General features: G+C 37.2%; 2 protein-coding genes across 3 annotated transcripts; one reads left to right on the top strand and one right to left on the bottom strand.

Annotated features, from left to right (window-relative positions):
* Positions 1-3,576: 3,576 nt before the first annotated feature.
* LOC101897901 (YTH domain-containing protein 1) lies at positions 3,577-11,062 on the bottom strand. Of its 2 annotated transcripts, none has more exons than XM_020035220.2 (3): positions 10,891-11,062; positions 9,650-10,715; positions 3,577-5,406 (listed from the first exon to the last, which is right to left on the bottom strand). In XM_020035220.2, the coding sequence occupies exons 2-3, from the start codon at positions 10,509-10,511 to the stop codon at positions 4,130-4,132; spliced, it is 2,139 nt and encodes a 712-aa protein (XP_019890779.1). In that variant the 5' UTR covers positions 10,512-10,715; positions 10,891-11,062; the 3' UTR covers positions 3,577-4,129. The 2 variants fall into 2 exon arrangements, with proteins under 2 accessions (XP_019890779.1, XP_005179046.1); XM_005178989.4 differs by having other exon boundaries at positions 9,650-10,712.
* A 3,074-nt stretch (positions 11,063-14,136) lies between these two features.
* On the top strand, positions 14,137-16,957 carry LOC101887615 (U3 small nucleolar RNA-associated protein 4 homolog). Its single transcript, XM_005179016.4, has 4 exons — positions 14,137-14,454; positions 14,513-15,386; positions 15,606-16,649; positions 16,720-16,957. Exons 1-4 carry the CDS (start codon positions 14,312-14,314, stop codon positions 16,837-16,839), a joined length of 2,181 nt encoding a protein of 726 aa, XP_005179073.2. The 5' UTR covers positions 14,137-14,311; the 3' UTR covers positions 16,840-16,957.
* The last annotated feature ends 953 nt before the right edge of the window (positions 16,958-17,910 follow it).

Raw genomic sequence — 17,910 nt, 5'->3', positions numbered from 1 at the left:
AAATAGTTGTAAAAAAAATTAAATTTCCCAATCGTCAACGGGTGGAGCCAATTTCATCTGAGAGAAAAATAACAGATGTACATTAGTTAATAAGTCTACAAATTCCTTGTCCGAGTATAACAGTCTCGTCTACCTTGTGTGTTGGAAAGATCGGCGTCTTACGAATCACATGATATACCACCTCTATCAGTTGGATATTTTTTTTTTAAATAGAAAATTTGCAAAAAAAAACAGTTTTGGATCATCTCTGTAATGGTATACTTCTGTTGTCTAAATAAATGGTCGTCTAACTAACTTTGAAATGCATGTTTTATGGTTTCCCTGTTGGTCTCGCATATAACTTTCTTTAAATGTTTGTCCAACTGCTCATCCTCTCTCAATATCTCTCACTCTCTTTCACTTCCAAAGACAACAAACAACGGCAAATCCACGAGAGGCGACAAAACAAATATATTCATACATACGTATGTGTATGTACGTAACGTATTTGTAACTGCAAAGTATTGAATTTGCTTCGAAAACGTTTTCACGTCTGAAAGACATAAAACAATATTAGATAAACAATGTAACAACAACAGAAATAACAAACAAAATTATGATAAATATGTATGTATGTATGTAATGAACACAAAAAGCAACATTTGATGGAATTTTCTTATGAGAAATAAATGGGGTTATTAAAATCTGTGTGTGTGTTCAAAATGTAATTTTCCATAAATTCAAATTGCACCTAATTGCTGTATCTTTAAAATGGATAACTAGTCTATTTTAATGTTAAATGACTATCTTATATAAATGGTTTTAAACCATCCAAATTTAAAATGTATTGTAGAACAATCCTGAAATCGAGAAGCAATAATAAAGTTCATATAAAACAATTAAAAAACTTTTTTCATGGGGGAAAGGATCCAAAGAAAATAAAACATGATGATTCAATATGGAAATTTCTATTTTCATCTGCAAATGCCAGGAAAGCAGATAGTCTGCTTTCGGTGAAATGGTCGGTGTTGTTATATGGAGTAAAGAACGAAACGTGAACCTGTCACAGTATTTTACTATATATTAAGACTTTCTTCTAATGCCGTTGCAAAGATAAAACAGAGAGATAACCATCTCTCTCAATTCATTCGAAAGAAACGTGATTAGCACAGACCATTAGACGGTTTATTCGATTATTGATTAATTTAAGGAGGTACAAATGTTCATTTCTAAGCCACTCGTCCGACAGCTGTTAAAATTATTCCAGTGACAGCTCATTATATTGTTTACAAGCGTACAAAAGCATTTTGGTGAGAATTTTCCAGAAAAAAAGTTATTCGTCATGGAATTCAAGGGTGATAGTGTGATTTTTCTATATTTGGCTGGAAAACCACTAGGGGCTATCGTTAGAGCACTTCAGCATTTAAATGTGAATAAATCTTTTGTGTCTCGTACCATCGCTCGTTACCGTGATACTGGTAGCGTAGCCCGAAGTCAAGGAAGTGGACGGAAGAAAATAGCAACATCAGTAGAAATGGTTCGAAAAGTAAAGAAGCTACTTGACCCAAGTTGTAGTGGCCGAAAACTGGTTCGTTAACTGAACATATCACAATATTCCATTCGGCAAATATTGAAAAATGAATTCGGGGTAAAGACATTGAAATTCCAAAAAGTGCACGAACTTACGCTGCAACGTGAAGAAAATAGACTCAAAAGATCTAAAGAGTTGCATCGCTTGGCCGAAAGTGGTAAACTGCCGAATATGGTTTTCTCCGTCTCCGATGAGAAAAAATTCGTTGTCCAGCAGTTTGTAAACAAACAAAATGATCGTGTTTACTTGCCAAAGAGATCAGCTGAAATGTGCACCTTTGGTTGGCCACTAGAACTCAAGCGCCGGCCATGGTGATGGTGTGGGCCACCATAACAGCCGATGGTCGCTCTCCGCTCGTATTAATCGATCGTGGCATCAGAATAAATGCCGAATATTATCGCGAAAATATTCTGGTGGGTGTGTTAAAGGCCGCAAACTTTTTGGCCGCAGACCTTGGACATTCCAACAGGACTCAGCACCATCGCATTTAGCAAGCGCCACCCAAGAATGGTTACAAAATGAGGTTCTTCGCTTCATTTCCAGCGCCAAAATCTCCGGATACCAATCCGTTGGACTATTATGTCTGGAGTACTTTGGAAAGCAAGGTTGGCACTCAAGCAAGCGCACGCCGGGAATGGGTCAAAATACCGCAGAGCAACATTCGGGCAGCGTGTGACGGTTTCATTGGCCGTTTAAAGGCCAAAATTCGTGCCAAAGGTGACCGATTCGAACAAATCTAAACTTCGCCATTGTTGATAAAAAATTGCGACAGCTTTCTATTGAAATTCGAAGTATTTAAAACACTAAAGGATTTCGAGCAATCAGCTGTGAGAGCTTTTTAAAATTGACTTTAAATGGTTGGCTAAGCCACATCTAGTGGTAAAAATAGAGAAAAAGTTATACACAAAATTAATAAGGCAAATGATCCCATAGAAAATTGTAAAATTTCAACTACATTCATATTCGATAAAAAAATCAAGATCCAAATTATAATTAAAAATAAAGAAAAATATGTAGTATGCACGGTACCGTGGTAGCATGTGGGTACGTAATGCAATTTATAATCACAAATAAGCGGTGCTAGAATTTATGGAAGATACATAACGTCTGCAACGCGAGCAATCGTCATAAGTTAAATGTGCGTTATGTTGGCAAATATGCTTATAATAAGTTTAAATTTCAGTTAGAGCCTGTTTCTCTATGACGATAAGAATGTGAATACGAAAGGAAAACACCGTTCCAAATGAGCTTTTCGAAATTTAAAATGAAAAATGTCAAAATCATATTTGGAATGGTATTTTTCGTTTCCATATCGTCATAGAGAGGTTCTTAATTTGTGACCAATTTTCGAAATTGCACTATGACTATGACCAAACACACACACACACACACAGTATTCAGTTTGTTTTGAAACATATTCCTTTTTTTAATTCTTATTTATGTGGGGCAATTTGGTGTTAAAAAACGTTTTTTAGGAAGCACTTTAGCTACTGTATTCAACTGTGGAACACAATTATAGCAATTTGGAAGTCCATTTTAGTGGTGGATAGTAGTCCATCAAGTATGTTTTTGTATGTTTTAAACAACGCATTTTTAGGTAATTTTAGGGAATGTCTGCTCACTTCATACTTGAAGGAGGCACAATTAAAGATTATACCCTCAGGGATAAATTAAATTCGAATAATTCGTTTCACTTTTGTTTTTACAATCCACTGAATGTTAAGACACTTTTCGTTTTTCATTTGTTACTTTTTAAATTTCAAATATTACATATTATTTTTGAGCTTGCAATAACAGAGAGAAAAAGTTCGTTTTCTTTGGTGGGGTGTAAGGAGGAGAGTGCAAAACAATAAACGTCTCTTATGTGGAAAATGACATCCCAAGGATATCATTCATCTCGATGTGGTCAGTCTCTTTTTAAGTAACAACAACAACAACAACAACACAAGTCGCTCTCCAACTTTTCATGTTTTCTTCTGGATATTGCAATAAAAAGTTCTTCATGATTTTGTTTTTATTTTTTCTTTTATCTTTTTTTTTAAATATATATATATTTTTCATTTCGTAATTCTTAAAAGTTCTAAATGATGTAGGAAAGAACTAAATAAAGTTAAATACTAAAAATAAGTTTCTTAATATTTTTTCAAGAACTTTTTCTTTCACACTGTTAAATATTTTGTTTTGTTTCATTATTATTCTTTTGTTGTGTTGAGGTTTAGCATTTCCTTCTCTCTCTCTCTTTCTGAGGGCAATAGAATAAAAAATATTTCGATTTCTATGCACTTTTCAAATGTTGAGAATATTTTGTAAACTTTAGGGATTCTGTTGATTTTTTTCTGTTGAATGTTTTAAGTAAATTACAATCACTAATTAGAGTTGTGTGGTGTGATCTGCTGAAGTGTTTGTAGACCGGAAGGTTTGCGCAGAAGGGGTGTATTTGTCTCATTAGATTACCGTTATTAACCGATTTAAAATTAATATTTTTTAGTTGGTAAAACCATTACTTTGCGGATTTTTCTCTTTTTTTAAATCTTTTTTTACTTTTATTCCGCGTTACACTTAACGACGACTTCCCCGGCTATATCGACCACTACTGCGTTCACTGACACCCCCACTGCGGATATTACCACGATCACGGTCAGCACCACCGCCAGGTGCACGTGAAGAACCGCCTACATTACCACCGCCACGGTGATGATAGTCATTACCCCGACCTGGGCGATCGCGCGCACGATTCACATTGGCATTGTTCATATCGTTGTTGCGATTGATACGATACGTTGTGTTTGGTGGACCACCTGCTGTGCTGCTGGTTGTTGTACTGGTTGTGCCAGCGGCAGCTGTACTTGTAACACCGGGAGCGCTGGGAGGAAATCCTGGTGGCAGTGATCCTGTGGGTAGACCGGCATGTTTCCAGGCTGCAAAGTCTTCAAACGATGGACCACTCTTGTCGTAGCCGGGTGGTGGTGGACGTGCTGGTTGCGGAGGCGGATAGTCGGGTAGTGGTGGCCCATCATAGTATCTGCTTGGAGGAGGAAATTCGTACATGGAAGCTGGTAAACCTGGGGGTGGAACAGCTGTTCCACCTGGTGTTGGTGGTGGCATTTGACCAAAAGGCGGAACAAATGGCAGTGGTGGCAGCTGACCGTGCATTGTTCGCATATAATCTACCAAGTATGCTTCAGCAGCAGCTGTTGGTGTTATATAACGATCCCAAGGTGGTAGGCCGGCATCACCACCACCGGCTCTTGTTTGTCCGTTACCACCGGCTCCGCCACCTGGCCCTCCTCTATAGGGAGAACCACCTCTTTTGTAGCCGCCGCCACCGGGATGGTATGGCATTTTATAAGTACGATGTGAACTGCCGAATCTCTTATGGCGCATGGGACCACCGCCATCCCGATTACGGTCACCGCCGCCACCAGAACGAAAATGATTGATGCGTCCACCACCGCCTCCTCGCGATGATAAACTTTTCGGTGCCTTATACACCATTCGTATGCCTTTTTCTCTCATCATTTTTGCCGTGGCTTTAGATTTGCGCAATATGGGTGTTAATTCCACTTTTTCATCTTCCGGAAATAGCCGACATAACTCTGCACCCACCTTGGGTTCAATTTCTTGTCCATCTCGTCCAATTTTCACCGGTTTACCTTCGTTCCATGAATTGTACAAATGTGATGTACAATTGAACGACAGTTCCTTACGGCAAATCCAATCAATTTCAATTACGCCACCCAGTGCTTTTGCTGAAATGCTTGATGGTAATACCCAGTCTGGCTGTGGAATTTCACGATTCGAGGGAGCACTCATACGAGCGAAGCCAGCGAATTTACCTGCAAGCAAAAAGAAAGAAATGGGAAAGACATATTAAAAAAATATTGCATATTTTTGGATGAACTTTAAGAAGTATTATAAACATAATTATAATCGAGTCAGAAAAAAACACAAAAAAATAGAAATCATGGTATGTAGAATAGTGCTTTTATGACATATTTTGGAGCAGAAGAAATCGATTAAGGCACTTAGAATTTAAGAATTTAATGCCCTAAAAGAATTAAGCTCAGTTACCCATGTACCCCTACCAGATCCATAATGCAAAACGCCTAAAACTCTTTGGTTTTCAGTTTTGCCCAAGTTTTATTACGTTTTTGTTGCAACAAATAAAACAACAAAAATCACTGCTGTTTTTCCTGTGTTTTGTTACTGTTTTAGTGACTTCATCAGGGGAATCACCAGTTTTAATATTCTCTTTTTTTTTCATGTCCACGAATACCTAATCGATCAAAAAGTTAAATAAACAACTTTATAGAACGAATTTGCTTCCTAAAAAATAAAGCAATTAACTTTAAATGGGTAAAAAGTTTTAAAAGTCGAAAATTTTAAAGTTTCTTTGCGGTTTTGAAATTTTCCATGTCTACAAATATGTTCACTGATATTCTAGGTACATTTTTTTAGTTGAAACTTTAAAGTTTTGGAATAGGTGGAAGAATTGTGAAAAAGTTAAATTCATTTTGATGTAATCCCTTTCTGGCTAATACTACAAATTAAAAAATAGTGCTATCTGTTTGAGATTTATTGAGTATCGTAACTTTGGCCGAGCGGATTGGTTGGGCATTTTAAATTTCATATCTGATTTTGACTTCAACCCCTTATATTCCACTTCTGATGTGAATTGTCAACTTTCACTATTTGATTTGTTGTTTAACGCGCTATTGTCTTTCGTTCCTGTTTCTGTTCGTAAGGTCAACCCCAGGAATGATGCATGGTTGGAATCTGATGTGGTAAAATCGGCACGGCTGTTTAGAGATCTTGCGTACTTTGAGTGGCGCAACCGACCTATGGAGGGTAATAGAATAATATATTGTATGTATAGGAATCGTTGTAAGGCTGTGATGAGGAATGAGAGGCGTAAGTACTATAATGATTTCTTTGGTCGTATGAATAATAATCAGCTGTGGAAATCTCTAAAGTCGTTTGGTGTTTTGGGTAGTGATAATGAAGCTCCACCAATTGATGTCAATGCTGCTAATCATTATTTTTCCGGTGGGAATCCTGGTTTTGTGGGTGAGCGTGGTCAGTCTCTTTATAGTGAGGGTCATGTGGGAGATGATGTTTTTCGGTTTTATTGCATATTTTATTCTGATGTTGTAAGGTCATTAAATAAAGTTAAGTCGGGAGCTGTGGGGGTTGATGGCGTGCCAGTAAAGTTTTTTAAACTTATATTTCCATACATTCCCTGTCATTTCCTGCATTTTGTTAACTCGATTTTTATGACATCTACTTTTCCTCGGGCGTGGAAGGTTGCACGAATTGTTCCTGTGCCGAAAACTGGTGAATCATTTGATTTGCCGAATCCCATTAGCATTCTACCTGCTATGTCAAAAGTCGTTGAGCATATTATTAAAGAAGCGATTGTTGACTTCCTTGATGATCGTAGGCTATTGAGTAGTTCTCAGTTTGGTTTTCGGCGACGATGTAGTACGACCACGCACTTATTATATCTTACTGACATGATTAGAGATGTATTTAATTCATCTGATGTTGGGTTATTATTGGGCCTTGACTTGTCAAAGGCTTTTGATTCGATAAACCATTCCCTTTTACTTGACAAGCTGAGGTTTAAGTTTGGTTTTTCATCTTCTGCGTGTCGTTTAATGGCTTCATATTTGGAAGGTAGGTCTCAGTTTGTTGTTCATTTGGGTTTTTCGTCTGAAGTTTGTCCAATGTGGAGTCCCGCAAGGTTATGTACTGGGACCGTTGTTATTTATTATGTTCATTAATGACATTGTGCACTCAGTTGTTGATGACAGGTGTTGTCTGTTTTTGTATGCAGATGATATTCATGTTTTCTTCAGAGAGGCTGATATTGCTGGGTTGGAAGGGTTGGTTAATTCTATTGTTTTGTCTCTTTCGTCGTGGATTTCGCTAAATGGCCTTATGATCAATTGGAATAAAACTAAAGCTATGCTGTTCAATGATCATGGTAATGGTGGTTCTCTTAATATTACTGTGGGTTCTGTGTTAGTGAAATTTGTTGATGAAATGAAATGTCTTGGTGTTATAATTGATCGGAAGTTGGACTTTAAGAGACACATTGATTCCTTGCTTTGTCGCATAAGGTTTCAGCTGCGGAGGCTGTATTGTCTTAATGCTTATTTGCCTTGTCATGTTAGGAAGAGAGTGGTTGTATCCTTGCTGCTATCGCAGGTAAATTATTGTCTAGAGGTAGTCTCTGGTACTACTTCTTCTCAAATGCAACGTATCCGTAGGGCGGTAAATTCGATTGTTCGTTATGTGTATGGCTTGCGTCGTGGTGATCATGTTTCTTGTTTTGTTAATGATCTCCTGGGATTGCCATTTAGCAGCTACGTTGATCTTCGTATTCTTCAATTTCATTACAGTGTTATGTGCAATTTTGACTCGCCTCTTCGTGACAACTTTGTGTTTTGTAGATCATCTCGAAATCCTCCATTGTTGTGTCCAAGGTTTTCGTCCTCCATTGGTGAGAGATCATTTGTGGTTAGGGCGGTGAGATTGTGGAATCAGCTTCCTTTGGCCTTACGTACTTTTGCCCATACCAATTATCTGTTTAGGGTTAAAGTAATTGAATACCTTCGCCTTAATATGTAGGCTATGTTTTTGTAGTGGTTGCGTCGGTTTATTATGGGTTTTTCTTTTTGCTTTTCTTTTTGTTTGGGCTGGGGAGCCACTATATTATCTTCTTAATTTTATTTGTAGGGTATAATGTGAGTTACTATTTATACTCTGTTTTGTGAGTAATAAAATAGTTATCTCTTATTTTTAGCTCGTTTCTGCTACACTTTTTCACTGCTCTACTAGACTATTGTTTAGTTGGTGATGGTGAATGGTGTAGGGTTCGAGCTTCTCGTGAATTATTAAGATAAATTATTAGGTTTAATATGTTATTTGTTAAGTTTGAATTAATCATTGAATTTGTATTATGTTAGGGTATTGTAGATAGATAATATAAGTTATGGGCCCTGTGGGCTTATTTATATTTCTTTGTAAGGTAAATGAAATGAAATGAAAATTTTCAAAAAGGGTGCAACCTGTACGGGTTGGGTCCACAACGACACTGGAGTTAGGTGAGTAGGTTTGGTGCAGTGTGTCAGGTGGATCTGTGCCACATGCCGGGCAGATGTTCTGCACATCGCTGTCAATTCGGCCCCAAAAAGAATTGAGGCGGCTACACCATCCGGATCCTAACTGAGCCAAAACTACACGATTTTATTAGGGCAGCTCTCGCTCTTCAGCTTCGATGGGAGGGGGATGGTCTCCTAGTACAGTATTCACGCTTTATTCTTCCATGACCTTTGAGACCGCGTTAGAGTGAATAATATTCAGTCCCGCTTGATAGGCTTGTTGTTCTAGAGGATCTCTCTTATACCTATGTACCTCTCCCTCTCTCTAGATCATGAAGGTCTTTCCTTACGTGTCTGGGCGGGGGTTGCCTATCCACCAGATGGTGATTCGGTTGGCTCTGTCTGTAACACTCCTTCGGGTATTGCATTGGCAGCATTTTATTATGCTGTCGCACCGGTAAAACCTTCACCTCCTCATGTAGGTGGTCGACAGGTGTTATGAGGAGGCACTCTGATGCGGTTCTAAAGGCGGCATTCTGGCAGGACTGAATATAACGTTGGCCGACCACACCGGAGCCGCATAGTTTACCACAGACCGGCCTATCGCTTTGTAAGAGGTCAACAATTTTCTGGAGTGACAGTGGTAGGTTTAACCGATACCAAATTTGGACAGACGTTTTGCATATTTTAATCAATACGCAACTAATTGGAGTTGAGACGATTGTTTGTCATGTTGACTTTAAAAATGATATTCTAACCATAAAAATGAAAGATTGTCGTCACCATAATAAATAAATGAAATATATAATTTCATATCCAATACGCAGACGGCAATATAAATTTATATATATAAATAGTATTAGCTGATGCTTAAATTTTCTATTAATCCTATATTTACTATAAGTTTAATGCAAGTAAACAAATAAAGAGATGATCCTTAATTAACAAGCAAACAAAACAATTACCAACTTACCACTTTCATTGACGGAGAAAATTAACAGAACATTACGTGACTCTTTAAAGGCCTGTGTCAAATTTGAATCGTTTTGCGGTAAAGTGGCCCAAACATTTTTCGTCTTAGACAGCGTAACATTATCCGCATTGTTTGATTTTATCAAAAAGAAACGTGTATCGCGAAATAGATAGTTCAGTTTAGTCTTATAATCATAAGAGGAAACGCCTTTTGCACCAGATCTGGATGATGAAGTTCTTTTTTCTGGTGTCGAGTTTTTGGATGATGTTTTGCGGCCATTACGCTTTATATTTGCTGCCGAGTCTGAATTTTCCGATTCAGAATCACTATCGTACGCAGAGGCCTTGGGCTTGTTAGTACACTCATCATCACTTGCATCACTTTTGACACTGCCACTAACGTTGGCACTATTCGTTGATGTATTTGGTCCAGCGTCAATAGACTTTTTGCGAGATTTCTTGGAAGCACTTTCAATAGAGTCAGGTTTAATTGGACCAATAAAATCCTTGGACTGCTCAGCAGATTTACTGCCGCTATCCTTTCGCTTTTTAGAAGGACTTTTACCATTTACGGCAGTATCCTTGGCCGGTGATACAGAACGCTTAGCTGCCTTTTGGTCCGGAGTGGACTTGGACGATTTGTCAAGTTTCTTAGTTTTTGTTTTACGTTTTGTTTTCGATTCGTTCGAATTTTCCGAACCCATGGAACTAATACTGGGTTGAGAATCCGAGGAAGAGTCCGACTCGGACGCTTCGCTACGTGTATCAAATGAATCATCGAAATGTTGTAGTTCCTCAGCAATGTCGGCTTCGTTCTCGTCCAAACCCAAGTGTACGGCGTCCATGTCGGCCATGATTTTCATCGGTTGTACCAAATATTAGTAATTCACTCTACGTTTGTACATATACTTAAATATATACACACAGAAACGCAGGGAACGATGAACGCACTTTAATGTACTTTTCTTCTATTGCAAACGACCCGTAAACAAGAAATGTGAAATGTGTGTGGTTCCGTCTTTTTTCCTTCCCTACTTTTTGTTTACTTGTTCTTTCTTCTCCTTCTACTTGACATTCATTCATTAATTTGGTTTGGTGGAAATTTGGCGTGATGGCATAAAAACAGGCATACACACACACAATGGTGTAAAAGGTAGAGAGAAGAGAAAACAAAGAAGAAAAAAACTTAGAACCTATGTTGCAGCAAATTTTCAATTGATATTTTCACTTAAAAAAACATACCTTCTGTCAATATTTCACTTAAACCGTGTAAAGTAATGACTACTGAAGCCTTTTCACTTGTTTTAAATGAGATTTCTTTAGTTTTTATTAATAAATTATTAAATTTTTCGTAGAAATCCCCTTTTGATGCGTCAATTTGAGAGAAGCCGAAATGACTAGGGTGCAGACAACAAAGCGGACAAATTTTCTCGTCGCCGACAATGCACCAAGTGGTACTAAATAAGGGCGGCGTTTCATTATGCGTACTTTGTCGTCATCAAGGCCCAGCCAGAATCAACTTTTTGTTATGGGAGTTGCGATTTGTATTAACGAGAATACAGCTTCAACGCTAAAGATTACAGTTTCGGCTGGCTTCTTTGTTAATGAACAGGTTATAGGGCGAAATTGAACTAAGTCAACCTAAAATTCTTTTGCTCTTTTACGAAGAAGACAGCCGACAACTTAAGCAAGTAAAAATGCGTGAGAATAGATAAAAAGCGTTTTTGACGGGCTTAAAGGGCTAAGTACATAAGAAGCTTGAAGTCATGGCTAGGCATATTAATGTCAAATTATAATGGAAAACGACGGCTGTATTTTAGTGCGGCTCTGTAATCCCTTTGTGAAATGTCACAAAATATGCCTAGCCATGACTTTAAGATTCTTATGTACTTAGCCCTTAAGTCATCGGCTAGCTCTTTTGGTCTTTTCGAAAGAAAAAGTATTTTATGTACTCTCACCTTAACCTTTAAGGTGGAAGTATATAAAGAGCTTTTTTGACTGGGATAAGTCATTGGCTGGCTTCTTCGTAGAGGGACAAAGGAGTTTTAGGTTGACTATGGTAATTTGTTAAGGCCAACTGATAGCGCCAGTATTGTTAAATAGATGGCATTGTGAATGATGCTTTTCGTTTCTACTTACACGACCTGTTCAATGGACCTTGATAGAGAATATACGTTAAGTTTGCTATTTAGGTTTGCCATCACCATTAATAGCGCTTGTTAACCAAGATAATTGACCAATCACAAGAAATTGTATGTATGTTTTCCACAGTCAAATTTATTGTGATCGGTCAATAATCAGGGTTAACCCGGGTAGAGATTTTATATTTAAACATAATATAATTACAAGGTAGGGCAGATTAAATATTTGGAAATACAACTCTGACGCTAGAGTCTTGTAACTTCAAATTTACTGACAGCAAATGCAACAACTTGTTTTGTTCATTTGACCTTTTTTTACAATATTTTAATGAGATGAATACCGAGTTTCTAATTTGACAAAAGGCGAGAATACATTAAACGACTTTTTGACTGGCATTTACGAAGAAGCCAGCCGATGACTTAAGCCATTCAAAAAGCGTTTTAAGTATTCTCACTTTAGTACTTTTTCATCCTAAAATACAAAAAAAGTCTATTTTCTGAAGTAGCTGTAAAATTGAATTTTAATTTCAAAAAAATTTTAAAATTTATTTGGAATGTTATGCAAAACAATACATACAAGAACAGTATGTATTGGCATTACACGACTATCATAAGAAAAAATTGTATTCAAGTGATTTATATGCCCTACCTTGTAAATTAACATACCATGTGCGAACGTTGTTTAAGCATTGTAAAAATTTTTATATGAACGCTGTATAAAATAACAACAAGCAAAAATCGCCTGAAAATCACATAACAATCGAATACAAAGCAATGGTACATGCATACTTAGGGTATCGTACCAACCTCGTCTTGACGGCGTAACCAATTACCGATTCAAAAAAAAAAAAAAAAAAATCACATAGCATAAATGTAAACAAAGAAAAAAACTCAATTCCATTAAATGTTTGTTTTCTCTTTCGAGACGAGCTTAATGACTAACCTGTTTGGCTTGTAATGTCAGAATTGCTATCAAAACAATAAAAAAGCAAACAACTTGTTGCATTGATTTTGAATAAATAATTTAAAACCGCGAAAACTGAATGAATGGTCAAACTTTCTTTTCAATATCATGTTCTATATATCTCTTATGGTTTATTTCGCGACAAAAACTGTAGATTTTGTCGATGCATTCGTTGCAATAAGCATTTTGAAAACACCCGAATTTGAATATTTTCTGAACAATTTTTTATTATTGAAAAGAAGACACACACATAAGCAAATGAAGTTGACATATTAAGCCAGAAAAATAAAAAAATTTAAATCATATGGTAGTTCTGCCCTACCTTGAATTTATTGTACCATGGGTGCATCAACGCTTGGGAGCATTGATATATCAAAAATTTTTAAATTTCTTTTCAAATATAAGTAGATTTTTATATGTTTTCTTATACGATATGCATTTCTCAACAATTTTTACAAACTTAAATAATTTTTCATTCAACAATTTTAATTCCAAAAATTGGCTTGACAGTTCATTGTCCCAGCAGCTGCGTCGATGCGTCTACCTATATTCTTTTATTGACACAGCTGCTGGGACAATGAACTGTCAAACCAATTTTTAAATTGACACTTTTTAATGAATAAACATTCAAATTTGTAAAAATTATTAAAAAATGCATATCATAACAAACTCTGATTTGCATCGTATAAGAAAACTTATAAAAACATACTTATTAAAAATAGAAAACTAAAAAATTGTGAACATGTTCTCAAGTGTTGATGCTTCTACCAGATGCTTCTGCTGGGACTATAAACTGTCAAACCAATTTTGGATGTAAAATTTTTGAATAAAAAAAATGTTAAAAATCTTATCATAACAACCTTTGTATGGAGTCGTATAGGAAAACATATACATATTTTTATTTATTTTTGAAAAATAAAAAAATGACATGTCAATGTTCCCAAGCGTTGATGCATCTACCTGTACTCTTCTACCATGCATGGTAGTTCATGGTACAATAAGGAGGTAGAATAGCTTCGAAAAACTACAGAAATTCAGCCTTGAGGCTATGCCCGCTTCCCGTCAGAATTATTCAAAATTATAGGCAACAAGTTGTTACCTTTATTTGATATTTTTGTTCATTTCTAAAATGTGTCAAATAGCGCGAAAGATGAATGATATGCCTGGATGTTCTCACAAAAATATAATCCTAAGTGTTCAATCTTTCAACTCCATGGAAATCTGGTTAATATTATTAACGCGCGTCTGCAATTTAAGTTGTTTCAAATCTTTGATTTTTAAAATATTATTTTTTTATTTATTTTAAAATTTTGATTCAAAAAATTGCTTTTCTTTTTCATTTGTCTAACCGACTGCGTCACATAGACCAAATTTGCCGATGCACGTCATTATAAGAGGTTCGCCTTATAATCGCTTCCATGTAACAAATTTGACATTTCATCGTTCCCCCGCTTTTCGTAAACAACACACACGTGTTTTGACTTGCTGTTCGCTGCGGATAGAATATAATTCGTTTCTGAAGTTTGTTTAAAATTTAAACTTTTCAAAATATTTTGCAATGAAAATGAGACGGGCGAGCGAATGTGAAAATCCGCAGAAGGGTCGGACACACATACACAATGTGCGATTCTATAATTTGCAACCACGTTCCATACAATGTATGGCCTACAATACTATTTGGAAGAAATTGGCTGTGTCAAGGTAGTATTGATAATTTACTTCCCTCCTTAGTTGTATTGATATTTTCCTAAAATTTTAGGAATGATGGCTCAATTGAAATCTGGGATGTACGACATGCGCCTTGTTTGGAACGTACCATTCCAAAAAGTCCACAAAATTCAGTTGAAGGTTTGGCATGGGCTGGGGAGCGCCTGTTCAGTGCTGGTCTCAACGGACAGTTGGTGGAGTGGAACTTACAAACGCTGCAGCCTCGTATTAAGCAACATGTTACAGGAAATGCCATCTGGTGTATAGATGTAAATCGTGAGGGCAACGAAATAGCCATTGGTACGGAAGAGGGCTACATAAATATCTTCAACATTGAGGACAATCAATTCCAGTACAAAGCTTTGTTCGATAGACAGGAAGGCCGCGTGTTGTGCTGTCGTTTTGATGCAACAGGTAACTTTTTAGTTACCGGCTCTATGGGAGCCATACGTATTTGGGACACCAGAACAGGGCATGCCATACACAAAATGAATGTAACCAAGATGTCATCGGGAAAGGAAACCATTGTTTGGTCTATACAAGTTCTTCAAGATTTCACTATAATATCTGGTGATTCGCGTGGACATGTTAGTATTTGGGATGGCAAAACGGCTTCGCGAATTGAGACACATCAAGCCCTAAATGCTGATGTTTTGGCAGTTGCCATCAATGAGGAGGAGGATAAATTGTTTTGTGCTGGCATAGAGCCTACTATACGAATCTATGCCAAGACTCAAATTAAACGTGACATTATGATGTTCTATAGATGGGTGAAGTTTTTGCAACGTCGTGTACATGATCATGATGTCAAGGCTTTGATATGTGCCCAGGAGAATATTTATTCCGGTGGTGTGGATGGCTTTTTGGGTGTATCATCGGCAACTAAAACTAGGTCGACAATACAGAAATATGGACCGTTTTTGCAGGTAAGAAAGAAACATTTTTAAAACATCATGGCTCTGTTCCAGAATGTGGAAGAATCTACTAGTTTCGCATTTTTTTCGATAAATTGGTTGCCGCTATAATGTAGTTTACATTCTTACAGTTCTAGAATAGACCACATGTGTTCAGAATATCAAATGTATATAGGAGCATTATTATTATAACTGTTATCATGATTGTTAACAAAATTTCTGTATTTCTAGCAACCCTGTGTAACAGTTTCACCCATTGAACGTCTTTTGCTTCTACGTTATGCTCACTCATTGGAGATATGGCGTATGGGATCAACAAATGGCAAGCAAGAGTTGGGCCAAGAGAGCAGTGAATCATCAACATCAAAACTCTTGGCCCTCGATACAGTACCTGACAAACTTTTAGAATTTAAAAGCCGAAATGAGGAACGAATTGTCTGCTCCACCCTTTCACCCAATGGACGTTGGCTATGTTATTCGACACACACGGAAATACGTTTGTTTCATTTTGTGGCTGGCTCCTCAAGCGATGACGACCAAAAGAAATGTGATACTAAGCTGATTAGAGTTAAAGATCTACCCGAACAAATGGAGCCAGCATCGCATGTACAATTCACCGCAGATTCGATGCGTCTGATTGTGGTCAATCGGGAAAGTAAAAATATCATGATATTTGCCATGCTTTCGAATGTCAATGCTGGAGATCTGAATATCTCTAGTACACCGCCTTTAGATTTTGTGGAGTCTATTGATACCAGCAAACACATTAAGGATTCCATAAAATTATTCACCGTATCTGTGTGTGGTTCATATATTGCTGCTGCCAGTAGCGATCGTTCAATTGCCGTGTGGTCGATTCATAAGGGAAAACACTTTAAACATCTGCTGAACCTACCAAGATATACAGCGGCCACCACTGCGCTCAGTATACATCCCGAACAGCCACGATTGGTAGCTGCATTTGCTGATGGTAAAATATTTGAATACGATTTAGAAGAGATGTGTTTCACATGCTCCGATGTGGATCGATTTGTGGTTAATTCGGAATATCATTGCATCCAGAATATCCTACTCGATCCTCGTAATCCCAACATATTTGTAATGCAAAATGATTCGGAACTTTTCGTATTGGAAAAATGTAAAGCGCGAGAAAAACTCGAAGATGCTGTTGTGGAAAATTCAAAAAAGAAGTCGTTGAAGAAAATGAAAACTAACGATGAGGATGATGAGACCAAAGTCTACAGTTTACGTTTGAAAATGGAAAAGACATATGAGGTAAGGAAACATATGGTAGTACATAAAAATGAAACAGAGTTTAATTAAGGTGTTACATTTTCTATTTCAGCATTTATTATATTTGGGTTGGTTGAGTTGCGATGAATTGGTAACCGTTTCGGCCAATCCTACATCCCTCATAGAAAGTCTGCCAAGTCCATTCAAAGAGAAACTCTTTAGAACTATGTAGAACATATATACTGTAATATATTATATGTTAATATTTTAAGTTTAATGTATTAAGTTTAAATTTTAGACAAAATAATGAGTTATTCGAAAAAAATACATATATTTTTGTTAAAAAGTTACATTTTATTTTACACTTTTACATTGGTAATCAGTTACTGTTCAGAATAGCAATCACGATTCTATGAATGGATTTCTTGTAAACCTTGTTGCCACAGGTTTTGGTTTTTGAGAACACCACTGAAATTAACCAAAGTGGCTGAAGTTATATTCGAGCTTGACTTTTTGGCGATCTACTTCTATTCTAACATTTCGTATTCCTCACCTTATATGATATTAGGATTAGAGACTCACATTTGCAACTCAAGGAAGGAAGGAAGGAAGGAAATAGCAACATTAGCAGAAATGGTTCGAAAAGTAAAAAAGCGACTTGATCGAAACCCGCGTCGCAGTGGCCGAAAAATGGCTCATGAACTGAACATATCGCAATATTCCATTCGGCAAATATTAAAAAAAAAATGAGTTCGCGTTAAAGCTATTGAAATTCCAAAAAGTGCCGAAAGTGGTGAACTGCCGAATTTGGTTTTCTCCAGTGAGAAAACATTCGTTGTCCAGCCAAAGAGGTTTCCAAACAGGTCAGCTGAAAAAGTGCACCTTCGGTTGGCCACCAGAACTCAAGCGCCGGCCGTGGTGATGGTGTGGGCCGCCATAACAGCCGATGGTTGCTCTCCGCTCGTATTAATCGATCGTGACATCAGAATAAATGCCGAATGTAATCGCGAAAATATTCTGGAGGGTGTATTAAAGCATTGGGCAAACATTTTGCCCGCAGACCTCGGACATTCCAAAACGACTCAGCACCATCGCACTCAGCACGCGCCACCCAAGAATAGCTGCAAAATGAAGTTCCTCGCTTCCAAAAATCTCCGGATACCAATCCGTTGGACTATTTTGTCTGGGTTATTTTGAAAAGCAAGGTTGGCACTAAAAAATACCAAAGTGTCGATCCCCTCAAGCAAGCGCTTCGCCGGGGATGGGCTAAAATACCGTAAAGCAACATTCGGACAGCGTGTGA

Source organism: Musca domestica, unplaced genomic scaffold (genome assembly GCF_030504385.1).
Source record: "Musca domestica strain aabys unplaced genomic scaffold, Musca_domestica.polishedcontigs.V.1.1 90, whole genome shotgun sequence".
NCBI classification, from domain to species: Eukaryota; Metazoa; Arthropoda; class Insecta; order Diptera; family Muscidae; genus Musca; species Musca domestica.
This window is presented reverse-complemented; position numbering and strand designations above follow the sequence as displayed.

What these genes read in the sequence shown, in the direction of transcription:
- LOC101897901 (XM_020035220.2), bottom strand. Translation starts at nt 10,511, where the DNA reads ATGAAAATCATGGCCGACATGGACGCCGTACACTTGGGTTTGGACGAG. An exon ending in TTTCTCCGTCAATGAAAGTG is followed by an intron (nt 5,407 to 9,649) that starts GTAAGTTGGTAA and finishes TTTTGCTTGCAG; the next exon opens with GTAAATTCGCTGGCTTCGCT.
- LOC101887615 (XM_005179016.4), top strand. Translation starts at nt 14,312, where the DNA reads ATGAAAATGAGACGGGCGAGCGAATGTGAAAATCCGCAGAAGGGTCGG. An exon ending in AAGAAATTGGCTGTGTCAAG is followed by an intron (nt 14,455 to 14,512) that starts GTAGTATTGATA and finishes CTAAAATTTTAG; the next exon opens with GAATGATGGCTCAATTGAAA. An exon ending in AAATGGAAAAGACATATGAG is followed by an intron (nt 16,650 to 16,719) that starts GTAAGGAAACAT and finishes TTTCTATTTCAG; the next exon opens with CATTTATTATATTTGGGTTG.